Source organism: Etheostoma cragini, chromosome 7 (assembly GCF_013103735.1).
Source record: "Etheostoma cragini isolate CJK2018 chromosome 7, CSU_Ecrag_1.0, whole genome shotgun sequence".
NCBI classification, from domain to species: domain Eukaryota; kingdom Metazoa; phylum Chordata; class Actinopteri; order Perciformes; family Percidae; genus Etheostoma; species Etheostoma cragini.
The window spans coordinates 2,664,549-2,680,688 of record NC_048413.1 but is presented as its reverse complement, the minus strand read 5'-3'; the positions used below and the strand labels follow the sequence as shown (position 1 = coordinate 2,680,688).

The window sequence follows — 16,140 nt, the reverse complement described above, 5'->3', positions numbered from 1 at the left end:
AGTTGAAGGCCACTATCAGAGCAACCTGGGCTCTCATAACACCTGAGCAGTGCCAGAAGCTCATCGACTCCATGCCACACCGTATTAATGCAGTAATTGAGGCAAAAGGAGCTCCAACCAAGTATTGAGTATTGTACATGCTCATATTTTTCATTTTCATACTTTTCAGTTGGCCAACATTTCTAAAAACTCCCTTTTTTGTATTAGCCTTAAGTAATATTCTAATTTTGTGACACACGGAATTTTGGATTTTCATTTGTTGCCACTTCAAATCATCAAAATTAAATGAAATAAACATTTGAATTCATCAGAGTGTGTGCAATGAATAAATATAATGTACAAGTTACACCTTTTGAATGCAATTACTGAAATAAATCAAGTTTTTCAAAATATTCTAATTTACTGGCTTTTACCTGTATTGTGTTCAAGACTATAAAAGGTTCCTTTAATCTCTAACTGTACTCACTATACAAGTACAACTCTATGAACTCTCTCAATTATGTGTGGTTATCACTATATATTTAGACAATGTGGTTTCTACCTCTGAGTGTGGACCATTCATAACTAAACCCTTCCTTCAGACCCATTCTCCCCTTGACTTGTGACAAATCTCATGTGAGCTTAACCCCCCCCCCCCCCTGAAAGTGTGAACTTAGTTAAATACCTAGGACTCTCCAACTCAACGGATGCCTTTTGGATGAAAGGTGAATTTAAAGTATTACTACGTTCACAAATCAATACTTTTCAGTTAACTTTTAGGACGTGTCGATTGCAGTAGGCATTTATTTGGCACGTGCTACTTTTTAACATTGCGCTCTGAACTTTGACCCTCTTGCTTATATTACCATTGCAGCACATAGTTAATGAGCTATCACCTGTCTGTGCTCTCCCTGCAGCTCAGTCGATGTGGCGTTATCTTCCGCTGCACAGAGGATCGTTGATCAGAATAGCCAGAAAATCAATGCTGGCTTGCAAACTGCATAATGTGACCTGATGCAGTACGACATCCTGATATTTTAAGCATACTGCATTTGACATACTATGTATGGGGAAAATCTTGTTCTGGGATTTTATATAGTATAGGAGTATGGCTACTGGAACCCGAGTGTATTATAGATTTTAAATGAGATGATACATTACAAATGAATGCAATACAGAGGACTGCATAGAGCCTACCACAAGACATTTATGTGTGTGTTAACTTGGACCACAGAATCAGCCTAAATATTGGATTCATGGAGACAGGAAACCACACAGAGCATTAAACAGAAAACACACAAGAGTTTTGTAAAGGTAAGAAATGTATTTTATAAGTTATGTGAATTTTAGAGAAATTACTTGTGTATAAAACTTGTGCTAATAGGTAATCAAATAATGCCACGGCAACTTAACTGGCTAATCTTACAAAAGTACTTGCTTTTTGCATGGGATTGCTCCTAAGCATGCTCCCACTGAACAAACATTGCACACAGCAATAAACATCGCCAAGGAGGAGCTAAATGAACTGGTAGAGATTAAAGCATGTGACATACACCAGCTGACAATGTTCCTGGCGATCACTGGCGGTGCAAAACCGATAGTAGTGAAGAGAATAAAATGTTGCCCTCGCCCTTTCATTTTTTTTTTTTTTTAAAGGAGATCAACGCCAATCACCAATAACCCGGTCAAGCTCACATGTGATAGAATATCTTCCAACTACTGTTGAAAAGGAAAGGCCACGTGAGCTCGTAAACAGTTCCAGCCCAATTCGCTGGAGGATGAAAACAATCAAAACTCAATAGAGTTGAGATACAAACATTAAAAAGACAAAAAAAAAAAAAAAAGAGTTAAAGATGATGTTACTAGCAGTCACACAGTCAATTACAAACTAGAATGAAATGCCTTAGAATCAGTTCGTCAACTTCTGAGTGACACATGAGTTGAAATACTGGCATAAGAAAATATTGAAAAAGGAGGTCACAATGAATCTGTACACGTTTTCACCTATGCGCACATTTCTCAAAAGGAGTAATATACAGTACATTACAGGTGTACTGTGTTAAGAGGTGAAATGAGAATGTCTAGTTAAACATTTGGCAAAAGCGTCAGCTCTAAAGACAGGTAGGAAGATCTATTCGGTTTTTAAAAAGAGGTATTTCTTTTTCAATCATCAAAATACAACTCTTACTATTGCGAAGTATTAAAAAGATTATTAAAAGGCTAAGATGGAGAGATTTCTAGCCATTATCAAAGCAGTACCATGTTATGCAGTAAAAGAAGTAGTAATGGTTGTTATTGCAGTACCCGTCCAGGGTTCAGTGTAGCTGCGTTGGATTATTTAAGGAGTGGAGATGCAAAGAATTTTCCTTGGCGAGGCAATCCGACTGCTGATTTACTCTTGCTCCCGAATCTGCAACAAAGGGGTGCACGTGGAGGCATTAAATGGCATTGGGAGCCAAAGCCAATAAAACAGAGTCAATAAAAGGATAATGAGATATTGTACAGTAGATTAACTTCTATGACAGGCGTTTAAATGAGTCAGCCTTTTCCTCTAAATCTCAAGTTCTTTATAGCTTTCCTAAAAAAACATTTGAATCAGCAGCATACACTCTTCATTCTGGAGGGAATTAATCATGACATCATTGATTATACACGCTGTTGCAGGATGGGAAATGGGCTTTACCTGGGTGTCAGGGTGGACTTCATGCGCTGAGACAAGGAGCTGGAGGAGGGGGTTTTATTGAGCTGGTGCTCTGGAGTAGTCAAAGGCCCCAGTATGCTCACTGCAACAATACAAACACTTCAATGAAATACCGATCAGTAAAATGACTCGTACAAAGCCCTGCAGAACAGCGACGTCTGGCGAGCGCTTACTTCTCTCGGGGGTGGCGTAGCAGTTTGCGTTCTCGATTATCAGGTGGTCCAAGTTTGGCGGCCCGCTTTCGACCATCACAAACTGGCCCCAGTAGTCCGCCGGCAGCGCCAACAGACGCTCCACAACCTGAACAGAGAGAATAGCAAGGAAGCAGAAAGATCAGCGTTGTTTCAGTGTGTTGCCTCATCCTCTTCCAACAGTGCTGAACTGGTTCCGCGGATGCCCTGGGCGAGACAGATGGGAAATACTAGTAAAAAGCTTGTTGTGGTAAACCAGACTGAATAAGCTGGGTAGAGAATCATGTTTCTGCTAATTAGGGCAACAATGTAACAACACCCCCACTCGTCCTCTATTTCATCGTCTTGGATTGCTGAGGCTCACTGAACGTAACGTATATCAAAATGCCTGCATGATGTTCCAGGTTGTTCACAAGTTAAATGGTTAAATTGTGTTTGAATGTACAGTGATGACGTGTGAAGTCGCCTCACTGCTTACATGAGTTCGTTAGCTCACATCAAAAGTATTCATCTGGCAAAACACAGGGACGGATTGTATCGTGAAGCGGTCACAGGAGACGTAATGTGTTTGTGACCAAGGTTAAAGCTGACAGAAAAACAAGCGTTTACATTTCCAGGAAAGAGTAAACGGACTGACACGCATCTCTAAATTGCGCTCCCCTTTTTTGGTTTTCCATTATGGAAGAAACAAAAAAAAAAAAAGTACCTTGAACCTGCCAACACGTTTTTAGTATCGCCTCCGTGGTTGAGGCGACACCAAAAGGTGCCGTGAAAACCTGCAGACTACCGATTGGTTGGAGAGGAATTGTCACTAATGTGTGTAAACATGTTTAAAAAGTCTAAAAATGTGCAATACATTTAAAGTAAAGAATTTTTTGGGAGAGGATACATTACACATTGCAATAAACTATTTAAAAAAAGTGTCTACAAGCCAACGAGACATGGTCCTTTTCTGCATTTTTTAAAAGTGGATCAATTATAGAAATAGTGCACTGTTCAATGAAAAGAGACAACACAGCCACAGTGAGCCGTTAGATGAAGAGCTGCAGGCTAACTCCTTGTACCATGCTACCAGATCTTGGTCCTGACCTGATGGAAAAAGGCCAGTTATACACGGTCTTCATTATCAAGACAACACTTGATGCAGATGCTCCTCTGTTTTCTAGGGAATTCTATAACTCACCACTGGAAAAACATGACATACAATAAGCGTGATTGAGTCCTACCTTAGGTTGTCGTTTGGTATCCTGTAGGATCGTCATGGGGTCGGGGTTGGGAACGGCATGACCCAAAATGGTGGGCCCAAACACCCGAGCCAAGTTACTGATGTCCATCCTTGTGTCCGAGCTGTCAGCAACTCTGAAATATTTCATTAAGATTTAATCATGTCTATTTGCCGTTTATGGACTATTCTATACACCATTTAAAGTGTATTTTAAGCAGCTAATGAGATCGAGGTGTTTAGTACATTCTTGGCACATCTTTCCCTCAAGCGATTCAACCAACTTACAAGTTAGAGGATACAGCAAAATAAAAAGGTCAGTTATAGAAAGACATCAGCTGATCCCAAAACACAGTTTGTAGCAGGAATTTGCAAGGCATCAAAGCAGAGTGAATGCTTCTTAAATCAGCTGCACTGGGACATGCATAGCGGTTAACATTGGTATTTTATTCAGAGGAGAGCAGCTGCTAACCTCTGGAGATGGAGGACTAAGAAGGCCAGTGTGTCTCTGTTGGCCTGTGGAAGGTCACTGACGGTTTGGTACATCAGAGCTATGCTGTTGTCTTCGTCTGAAACCTCTGCGGGGGAACAAAGAAAAATATACTTGAAGGAAAATGTATCGGACTCCAGTAACAACAATAAAAAAGGACAACAAGCTGAAAGATCAATCTCTTTTGTTTGTTCCAGGCAACATCCCGCCTCAGGTTTCCATCACTGCTCAAAACTAATTGCAAAAACAAAGTCTAAGTGCTTATTAAACCCGCATTTCATGTGTCTGTTGGGTAAAATTCTGCCATCCATTGAGCAGTTACACAGAGTTTAAGTTATTTTAGTTTTTATTTAATGTGGGCCATTACTTTTTCCCCTATGGAGCCCCGCCACAGCCGAAACAGCTACCGACAACTTAAGCATCTTTTCTAACACCAAACGTCTCACATACACACACACACACACACACACACACATACCGGCTGCCTCCATGAATGTTCGGTTCAGGCGGAAGGTGAGAAGAGGCTCCCTGAGGTTCCTCAGGAAGTCCTTGAGGAGGCCAGTTATGGCATGGATGTCGTCCACCTTGCTGAGCACGGGAACCGTTTTGCTGCGGAGGAACTTTTCCTTCAGGTCCTTCACTGTGCGATCAGCACCGGACAGCCGGTACAGTCCCGCCTGAGAGGAAGAAATCCAAGTATTATTTACAGTTGGTTTTGTTCAGCTACTGTGACCGGGCCACTGGTTGCATAAGATATTAATTCAGCACGCAACTCGACCATAAAACACCAACTTGTTCTCTACATTTTTTTTTTGTACAAATCAAACAAATCAGATATGTTAATTATTGAGCTTTAGAGGTGCTGGTTGGCATTTTTGGAAGAAGCCAGCAAGCAGGTCCCCCATGTTTCCAGTCTTAATGCTAAGCTAAGTTAATTAAACCAAAGTAAAAGTCTCCTGGCTCTAGCTTTGAACTTAGCATACACACATGAGATTGGTTTCAATCTTGAGAAAGTGAGCAGAACATTAAACAATAGTCAAATCTTAGTTACCGCTTTCTGTCACAGCTTAAAAGGAAAGACATTGGAGCCACGACTCACCTCATGCAGGCCCCTCTGCTCGATCTCGCTGATACAGTGGACTACAAGAGGAGGAATCATGGGGGATGTGTTATGGACGTAGTCTGCGAGCACACCCTGGAGTCATTTGAGAAATGGAGCAAACTGTCAGCACTGCAACAACATTTCAGAGTGGGAATACACGTCTGCATTAACCTGCACATCATGAAGAAAAAGAGAAAAAAAAAGTGATGTAAATGTTCTCGCGTACCTCTCCGATTTTGACCGGTGTGGCACCCATGTTGGGGATGCATGGCAGAGGGCAACGCTCGCGACACTCGGGGTGCGAGACCACCCTGCAGTCACGGCACTTGAGTGAAATCTTGCCAAACTTGATCCTCTTTCCACAGGGTACGCATGATTCAGGCTTAATGACCTTTAAAAGACATTCAATGTCATATTGGAGGCAGGTAAAGGTTCTGGGTAAACAGCTATGTTGAGCGAAGAATTTACACTTTGTTTCTTCAAATAAACTCAAGAAAATGCACTGCATAAACAAGTTTCTTTACAGATGCCAAATTGCAAATCCTATAACAAGTAGATGATAACAAATAAACTTTGAGTCTGATCTAGTACATTGGCCTGAAAGCAAAATGGTAATTCCCCTTGATCTGAAAGGTGCTAGCATATGCTTCTCTAGTCTGCTTAAAATGGCATTCGTACAGTTTTGGAGACAAACTCGTGAAGACGGACACTCCCGTGGCTCTGCGGAGTGCTGGGCGCTGCTTTTTGCTCGACCTCCGGGTTGCCAGGCTGCTTGAAGACATCATCAGACTTGACAGATTCGGAGTCCCACTCCATGGCAGCTGAGCAGGAGATGAATAAAGAAATAACCACTGAGGTTTTGAGAAGATAAATGTTGAATCACTGATTCTGATCACTGCATATGATGACTCAAGACATCCATAAACAGAATAAGAACGTTACAAATAATAGCCAGATGAGCACTGTCTATTAAGACAGAGTTTCAGTAGATTGGTTCGGTGGATGATGTCTTGTGCCTGTCTGTGTGTGTGTGTCGGTTTCTGCGTGTGTTGTTATGTCTCCCTCCCCTCTGTCCTCTGCAAAAATGTCATCTATATAGTATATATTTTGTTTGTTGGCCCTGGGACGCATTCTTGTCTCGTTTCTTTCTTACATATGTAAAAAAAAAAAAGAATTCAATCACAAAAAATTGAAATAAAAGTACAATTCAAATGTCCCCTAACAGGCTAAAATACTGAAATATACCAATGACTTGGCCCTAAATGAATTTTACTTGAGTTTACATATTTAATCTGTTCACATACAGCAGAGAAATTTCACAAGCTAAACCACATGTGTAGAATGGGGCCCAGTACAGCCCAAGGTTACATACTGGAAAATATGAAAAAACCTTACCGGTCTTTCTCCTGCTGCGAGTCCAGTACGGAACAGACTCGATGGTGGAAACAGCCTCAACAGGTCCTCCATTCGGGGGGATCGTCACTGTGGTCTTTGTCACAAGGGTCTCACTTCCCTGTCACAAATGTATGAAATCAATGGTCTCAATAACCACATCGAACCAAATGATGTCAGAGCCCAACCTCGTGTTGTAAGAGCTGGTTACATGCTTGCAACAAAGCATCTGCTTTTGGACGCAATACTTCTATTCTTTATATGTGGAGTGAGTGTAGATAACGTTATCACATATTTCAGTAATGAAAAAGCAAAAACTCACCCTGTCTGAAGTCCTGCCTGTTGACCGAGACCGTTTGGAGGCAAGAGGAGGACCATCGACATGATTTCTTGAGGAGCGCTGAAATCAACACAGCAGACATGCCATTTGTACCTCCAGTGGACATTAAGCCATTCTTCTAGACACAAATGTTCAAAGCGGCACATGTACTCAACATACCCTCTTTTCTCTTTTCTTGAGTCGCACTGTCCTCACAGTGGACGAGTCCCAATCCTGGCAGAATCAGATTGCAAAATTAAATGGTGATCTTTTTTTTTTTTTTTACTGCACAGCATATGACGTTTATTTAATAAGGAGCTCCCCGGGGGTCAGCTGAGAAAATAAAACTAAACCATGCGCACACAATAAAAATCTGTTCCCTCAGTTTAATAAACTGCACGCACAGACTCATCAGCCGCGCTCTCGGTTTTAAAAAGTGAGCAAAGTTAGAAAGATATGGACAGATTCAAACTTCTGGGATCAATTACTCTATAGCGAAATGATATTAGATCATTTTGATCAAAAGGAGCCGTCCTCCAACCTGGAGAAATAACATTGGTCTCTAATAGCAGCGGGCTGTGCTTAGGGACCGTCTAAAAACTACAACACAGACACAAAAATATCTATTCATTTAATGATTAAATAAGGTTGTTACCAAACTTATTTTTTTAACAGCAAGTGCTGTAGTACAACTAGGAGACAAGTTATACCTGAGGTAAGTTTGGAGACGCTATCTTATTTAATCACTAAATGAATATATAGAGTATTTGATCCCAGAAGTTTGAATCTGTGAATATATTTCTTGCTTTGCTCACGTTTATAAAACCTAGACCACGGATTTTTATTATGTGTGCAGAATTTTACTCGGCTGACCCCAGGGGGTGCTCTGTAATTTACCACTACATGATACTGAAAAGGGAAAGTGCTTACAAGAGAGTCATCCGTTTTGTCGTAGCTGATATCTGACAACATGGAGGCTGACTCATCTATCGTCATTAGTCTATCAGGAGGAACAGAAGATATGTGTCAAGCCAGCCAGCAGAATTATCCACGTACAGAGTTTGTTTACATTTGGCCTTTCATCTTTAAAAAAAATTGAAATGGAAATGCATTTCAAAGTTCAGAGTGGTTTGAAAGTGTGGTGGAATGGTGCATTTACATGGTAAATAGATGGGGATGGCAGATGGGAATAGATGGGGGGAAATAAGTTCCCCAGTTTCAAATTAGCTTGTGAACACAATTCTGCATTGTATCCGAACAAGTCTCAAGTGGCAGATGTTCCCACATGCAAATGACCCCCCCACCCCCCACAGGGTAAATCACCAGGAACACTGTACTCCAAGTTTTACCGTAGGGCTCAAGAAACAGGTAACGGTTCATTACCTTCGGCTGGTATTCTGGCCGGCTGCAGCGTGGCAGTTTGTGTTCAGGAAGGCTAGAGCGGAGCGCTGCTCTGCACTCAGCTGGATGCTGTTGGAGGATCCCTCACTGGTCAGGAGGTCCCGGATCAACTGAATTTGACGATCCTGTATTTTTAGAAATACAAGCAAAGCACAAACAACGCTCCTTGAACCAGGTAAATAAAACAGAAACTTTTCATTTGTATTTGTCTAATACACACAGCACAATGTAGTAAAATTCGACAACTGCATTTAACCCATCCTAATGGCCCAGACACACTAAAGCGACGGCTGGTTGTTGGTAGAACAGAGCTATGTGATGAACGCATCACATAGCTCTGGTTTCTCCGAAAATTCAAAGCTAGACTGTCATGGAGACTTGTTCGGAGTACGATCTGATATTTCAGTAAAAATGTTCACCGAAATGATTTTTTAAAAACATATTAAGCGAGAAATAGGCCACGGAGTTCCTGAATCTTTCTTCATTTTAGATTTCCAACAACGGTCAGATTAAAAGATCTTTGTCCTATTTTGAGCAGTCACACTCAAGCCGTTCGCACTACACCAATCAGATTGGTCATTTGAGTCCAACTGCCGACAGCGCCCGCCTTCCGACTCAGCATGTCAGGTCAGCCAAAGGGAAAGCCAGGAAAAACACCAAACAGACTTGAGTCTCTGACCTCGCCAGACTGTCCGGGTTAGCGTGTCAGAGCCTTAAGGATTAGGAGCTTTACATACAGCATCCAGGGAGTAATTTAGGGTTCAGTGTTTCTCATTTGACATGTGGCCAGAAAAACCTGGGATTAAACCGCCAATCTCGTGGTTGAGGGGCGACCACTATACCTGAGCAACAGCCACACCCACCCCAGAGTGGACTTAAATCCATATTTCCATACAATGAATTGAATGAGAAGGTGGTTCCAAACTTTTGGCCTGTACTAAAGGTCAATAAACAAGGGTCTGAATTTAACATACCAACTTCTCACAGTCTGACTCAGCCTTCTGCCTGCGCCGGATCTCCACATCTACTTGGTTGCGAGCATGTTTCAGTTTGACCTCCAAAGCTCCCCTCTCGGTCTCTGCTTTGGTGAGCACCTCTTTGCAAGAGCCCAGATCCTGTTCTGCCCTCAGCCATTTGCGACGGCAGTCATCAAAGTTTTGTGCCAGCTGGATAAAGTCTGGGAAAGAGGATGCACATTTGAATGTGGCATGGATTTGTATGTCACCCTAAGGCATATATATATATATATATATATATATATATATATATATATATATATATATATATATATATATATATATATATATATATATATATATATATATATATATATCAAATGATAACGTTAGATAGTAAAGATAAAGCCAAGAACCATAAACTACTCACTGGGTTCAATGTTCTCGCTGAGAAGGTCGGCTTGCGTCCTCAGATTTTCATATAAGCTCTGGAGGCTTAGCACAGCACTCTGCATGATGGGATGTAACTGGAGACCCTTACAAGAAATATTAGAGCAATATTAAGTACGTTTAATTCATAGGATAACAAAGGGTATAGTTCGATGAAGCTTGGACATATGGCTGCTATTCAATGTAAGTTAGGCAAATTAAGACGAGAAGATGTGAGGAAATAGCTAGTATTGATCATCAAACTAGCTAAATGGCGACGAAAACAATGCATCAAAATATAAATAAACCTTAGCCCCGCTTTAACATTAACGTTACCCACCGGCTCTCTAACGTTTTCCTCATTTGTCAATGCCAACGCGTTTGGTTTATCTGCTTTCGGCACGGCGTACTTTAATGTTAGCTAGCTAACTGCTAGCGTTAACTTTTGTTTAGCTAGCTCTCTTATGTTAGCATATATTACCTAGCAATACTTACCTACCTGTTCAGTACTGGAGAAATGTTGGACAGAAAAACCCTTTTGGTAGTGTTCAACGCAGCGCAGTCTTTTTCTTCTTTTTTTTTTATCAACCACCTTGTTGTATCTTTATCCACATCCTTCCGCAGCTGGAGCTACAATGAGCGCGTTTCTTTTCAAATTTCGCCGCTAGCCAATCACCAAAGACCACTGCGCCGATGTCAAGGTAGACTTCCGAGTACGCATTTTTCAAAATAAATCCACCGTAACGGTCGTCCTCGCAACCATAGACGGTGTAAAATAGCTCGCACAGTGCTACCACAAAAAGTCACAAACAGAAAAAAGCGAGAACCCCCCCAAAAAAGAATGCAAGTTTAAGATATTACGTTATCAAAGAAACACACAATAATAAAAATTAAAAAGCAGGAATCAATACAAAAAAAAAGTGTAACTTCCGGTCACAACTTTCAAAATAGATTCCACACTGGCGAAGAAACGGTTGTTTGTTCGAGAACCTGACCGGAATGTAAGTGGAAAAATAACGACTATGGAGCCATAACTTGGAGTTTAGCTGTATTATTGGTATGCTGTGGCTGGGAGGTACTGCCCTCCATTTTGTAGCACTGAAAGAGCATAAAAAAACCGTTGTTTAACACCAGACCTAGGATATTTGGTCAATCCATACCTGGATAAGACATGACTTCACAGTGTTTTTGAATTGACCAAGACGTTGTCCCCAGTGATTCTCTTTTGAACTAATATATATATATATATATATATATATATATATATATATATATATATATATATATACATATGTATGTATATTTATGCTATGTATTCCATAATTTCTCACCACTGTGTTATTCTGTGTGCTAATATACTGCATATTATGTTCAAACTTTGAAATAATTTGTTCAAAAGAGGATTACTGGGGTTATTAGTATGTGCATTTGGTGTGACCTCTTTGGAAGTTCTTTAGAAATAGCATTCATAAGCTATACTGAAGTAGGCTATATTGTATTATTAATACACTATGATGGGTTTAAAAGTGTTATATTAATGGATTTAATATACTGTAGGCTACATCTGTAACCAGCCAGCAACAACATATACATAGGCCTGTAGGATACAATTGGCTGATATATATTTCACTAAATATGATCTTTAGGCTATCTATAATTACTCTTTTTATAAGCTATAGGCTAGCAGCATAGATTGTATATTTATTATTAATGATATTAATATTAATGGTGTATGGCCTATAGCTTTTCCCTCAAGACTGATTTCTAAACCAATCGATGGGCAGATTGGATAAAGGTGGATGAGGGAACGAGAGTTACCCGTGCAGAGAGAGAGAGAAAGAGAGAGAGAGAGAGAGAGAGAGAGGGGGGAGAGAGGGAGATAGAGAACCCAGTGAGGACAAACTTGCAAGAAGCAGAGCATGCAGAAAAAGCTCCGCAAGACAACAGTGCAGCAGCTCGGCGGGGTTTGAAGCTACAGAGGCAGCACTGAGCTTACGGATTACAATGATTGCCACAACTCAACAAAACATGACCACGGAGCTGGTAAGCATATGTGTGTGTGTGTGTGTGTGTGTGTGTGTGTGTGTGTGTGTGTGTGTGTGTGTGTGTTTAAATAAATCCTGTATATATAAATATATATATTTGTCTATACATATATATATTTTGTTCTATCCCTAGGCTACTTAGATTTTTATTTGGAATTCAGATCAGTGTGTGTGTGTGTGTGTGTGTGTGTGTGTGTGTGTGTGTGTGTGTGTGTGTGTGAGAGAGAGAGGGGAATTCCTCATGTATCCCCACAATAACATGATTATCCATTTGTCTTTTTTAGCCATTTTGCCCATTTAGACTATACTCCGTTAAAATTCATCTCCTGGGCAGCCTGGACTCTGTAGCCTACACTGCGGTGCATGCTGGTGTGGTAACTCGACATCCACTCTTATGTTGTCCTTCTGTCCCATGCAGACTTTTATAGCATAATATCTGCATCAATAACAATGCAGATTTTTTAAAGTCCATTATTAAGATGAAAAAATGGGTCCCGGCAGACGTTCACATTGATAAAGAGGCTCAAACCTAAAGCCTTTACTGTATGATTGATTATCCCCTCTGCTGTGTAGGTGTAATGTCAATGCTCAAATACTATGAAGCAACATCCTCTGTTTTTGGTCCCACTATTAATACTCATTAGCCTGCTAATGATGATGCATGATGCATTTAGTGAAATATCCTCAACGTAAAGGTTAGTTAACTCAGCTGTCCTATTCATGTGTGACATGCACGTCTGCTCCAATGTGACTTTCCCTGGTTTATTTGAAAGACAGTTCACCTATGTTTGTATTTCAGACGCAACTCGTGCAACTTAGTCTAAACATCAATGGGTTAATGTAACATGGTGAGAAATGCTTGCATTAGATGAAAAATCACACTTTGATTTCAATTGAAATGTACATGACTTATGTCTTATCTATGCATAACTATGTAATATTTACACCGCTGCCTTGCAGAAGAAAGTGTAAGAGGAGCAGTTAAACACGGTCTAATTGGCATGCAATATAAGTATGGTGATGCTTTTTCATTTTTTTTAAATAATATATTTATTGTTTTTTTCTAATTTTACACAAAGAACAATAATTAATGACACAATACGGAGATATAAGCAATCCAAACAAATGGAAAACAAAACAAAATACAGCGCATGTCCAAAAACATATACTGTATGGAAGGCCACAGGAAACAGTCCACATTAAAGGAAGTGACATCACAGGTCACAAGAGCCTAGGTTCATCACATTCCTTGCATAGTAATCAAAGAATAGTCAGATCCAAGATGGTTTAAATAGGGCTGCCAGAGTTTGTAGAACTGGTCCGGTTTGTTGTATATGATATTAGTTAAATATCCCAGGGAAAATTAATCCCAATATGACCTTAAACCAACCCTTAACAGAAGGGCCCTTATCGTCAATCCACTGTAACGTTCTTATTTATTCCCCGCAGCATGTTATATAACCTTTTGCCAGATGTAGTCATGGTGATGTTTGTCACTCACATGGTGGTGTAATAAAATCTTTGTGAAGCATCAGTGTAATAATCCGGCAATATTATTGTGTGCGGGGGGGGAGGGGGGCGTACAGACAATCTATTATCTGCAGACGTCGCAACAGTCAATGTGTTTTATACTGTAAAGCAGTTAATGAGGCGTACCTGGTTCACAGCTTGTCATGTCAGGTGGTTAGAGGATTGAAGGATTTAGGGAATGATGTGGGTTGCCATTTGTGTCATATAGTTGCATGACATAACATTAGATGGGCCATGATACAGCAGGAGCAAAGAGCATCCTCAACACTGATGATGTGACAATATGACACAGTGAATTCAGTGAGCATATTATAGACATATGATTTGCTGATAGAGTATGCCTGTATAGTCCCATCCTTGTGAAAAATCACATCCACGTCCTCATATTTCATTGTAACACAACACATCATGTCACCCACCCGCAGCTCTCCCACGTGTGTTTTTACTGATGCTGCTTATTTCCTAAAGGCAGGAACTCTGTCACTGGGAGTAGCTGGACATGCTGAGGAAAAAGCCCCCTCATGGCGAAGCCTTTTGTTCAGTCATTTCCTTGAGCGTGATGGGGAGCATGAAAAGAATAAGACAGTAGGGCAGCCATGCAGTATAGACGCTAAAGCAGCAGGTCTTTCATTTCGCAAAAGCTAGTGCTGCATTGCCTTTAGGGCAAAAAAATCTGCCCAGTTAGTCCCATATGTTGTCTATATCTACTGTTTTTTTTTTTTTTTTTTTAAATGAGCACAAAAGGAGAAACGGTGGCGCAGTGTGTAGGTGCACATAAATAACTCTGGATGTGATAAAAGATAGCCCAGACATGAAGTATATCTCACTGCTCCTGCACATTGGTTAAAATTTCTTCCAACCACACTAAAGTTATAGCCCGCTTTAATGGTGACCTTCATTATAAATGAGGCAGTGGGAGACAATGACAAGGTAATGCATACGTTTGTTACTTTCTATTCTAAAGCTGTCCCATGTGAGAAATTACACCATATCATTAAAACAAGGAGAATCTGTGTTATACTGAGGGTCGTATGCGTCTGCCGATACATCTCGCCCTTTTTTATGGTGGTGGTTAGTTTATTGATGTGTCTGCCTGTCATGTCAATAAACATCGCTACCCAATGTTAAAGGGGGCTTTAGAGATGTGCATATACAGAAGAAAAATCCCCAAAAAGCCTGCACTGGGTCCCTCATTCCTCTGCATGTGATTTATTGAAGGATTCTCCATGCCTCAAAGACACAGAGGATGGAGTTAAGGAGGTCTCCAGAGCTTAATTTAGGAATTCTCCCCACCGCCTGGATTCTGCACAGCCTAGTTGTGTTGCACGCTGTGAATATTGAGTAATTGTGTTTAAGTGTGGCTCGCTTTTTTAGTGTGCAAACGAAATCAATACAGCTGGAATTGTGGGATTCTGTGTGCAGTGCTCTGAGAAAAGAAGCCAGTTATCGGGGATCTGTCTGTGTGCTGGTTATTAAGCGCTTCCTATTTGATGAGTGGGATTCTTAAGTTGAAACGATAGAAAGGACAGAATAGGTCTCTGTGTCCTAAAAATCTCCCTTATATCTGCATTCCCGCTATTAATTGTTTTCCTCTGGACCTTACAACTGTACAACTTATCGATTCACTCATTTGGTTGAGTGAAATCACTTTGCTCCGCTGGCAAACAGAAGAGCTCTCTCTTCTCTGATTTAGTTCTGCATGGTTTGCCAAAAAAATCCTCTCAAGGGGATTCCTTCAGGTTTGCACTCTTGTACCCTTTGGTGTTTGACTGACACCTACATACATCTGGATGTACTCCTGTGGGATCTCACAGTCTGATTTAAATAGATAGCTGAATTAGAAATGTAATACATTTTGGATCTGGCTGAGCAAAAAAACCTGAGACATGTGATTGTCCATCAGGGTTGCTGCTAACTGACATGAGTGTGTGCATTGTGATCAGAGACCAGTTGCCATTAGAAGCTTTGTGTCCGCTCTGAGGATCCGTCTCCGCGCATTTGGACCTCACTTGCAAGTGTGACAAATATATAGGATTCTCCCGGTCTAATTTCTGGGCTCAGCGGAATGATATTAGATATGCATCATATTACGTGTAAGAGGAAGCGCTCACATTGCACACAGTTATTAGACGAAAGACTTGGAAATAAAACACTCGGAGGGATTTAATTTAAAATGTCCCTATCTACTATAAGATCCTGGAATCACTGTATAATTCTTTAAATATTTTTATGATGAACATGAGACTTTATCACTGCTTTTCACGGATTGAAATTGTATATAACATATACAGTACATGTACTTTTTCTGGGCTTATTTAGGGCTTTATTGACACAACAGCTGAAGAAATGAAAGGAGGTAGAAAGAGTGGGGGGGGGGGGGGGG

At 40.6% G+C, this 16,140-nt stretch overlaps 2 protein-coding genes across 4 annotated transcripts in view; one reads left to right on the top strand and one right to left on the bottom strand.

The window, feature by feature from the left end:
- Positions 1-1,288: 1,288 nt before the first annotated feature.
- Positions 1,289-11,048, bottom strand: racgap1 (Rac GTPase activating protein 1). 2 transcript variants are annotated; one of them, XM_034877759.1, is made up of 17 exons: positions 10,682-11,048; positions 10,184-10,280; positions 9,772-9,974; positions 8,780-8,922; positions 8,327-8,396; positions 7,577-7,630; positions 7,400-7,477; positions 7,081-7,198; positions 6,364-6,506; positions 5,912-6,076; positions 5,683-5,778; positions 5,062-5,260; positions 4,566-4,671; positions 4,098-4,230; positions 2,854-2,980; positions 2,663-2,762; positions 1,289-2,389 (listed from the first exon to the last, which is right to left on the bottom strand). In XM_034877759.1, the coding sequence occupies exons 2-17, from the start codon at positions 10,266-10,268 to the stop codon at positions 2,314-2,316; spliced, it is 1,896 nt and encodes a 631-aa protein (XP_034733650.1). In that variant the 5' UTR covers positions 10,269-10,280; positions 10,682-11,048; the 3' UTR covers positions 1,289-2,313. The 2 variants fall into 2 exon arrangements, with proteins under 2 accessions (XP_034733650.1, XP_034733649.1); XM_034877758.1 differs by having other exon boundaries at positions 10,184-10,289; positions 10,682-11,046.
- A 981-nt stretch (positions 11,049-12,029) lies between these two features.
- The window catches only part of LOC117948038 (inactive dipeptidyl peptidase 10), a 23,100-nt gene continuing 18,989 nt past the window's right edge, over positions 12,030-16,140 (top strand). The window contains exon 1 of one of the 2 annotated variants that reach the window (XM_034877475.1): positions 12,030-12,225. In XM_034877475.1, the coding sequence (XP_034733366.1) occupies positions 12,187-12,225 (39 nt within the window). In that variant the 5' untranslated portion in view covers positions 12,030-12,186. The remainder of the gene's footprint in view (positions 12,226-16,140) is intronic. The other variant, XM_034877474.1, reaches the window with a different exon arrangement.

Coding starts and splice junctions, on each gene's coding strand:
- racgap1 (XM_034877759.1), bottom strand. CDS start 10,268: ATGCAGAGTGCTGTGCTAAGCCTCCAGAGCTTATATGAAAATCTGAGG. Junction 7,199..7,399: donor CAGGCAGGACTTCAGACAGG/GTGAGTTTTTGC, acceptor CATTTGTGACAG/GGAAGTGAGACCCTTGTGAC. Junction 5,261..5,682: donor AGCAGAGGGGCCTGCATGAG/GTGAGTCGTGGC, acceptor TCTTCCTCTCAG/GCGGGACTGTACCGGCTGTC.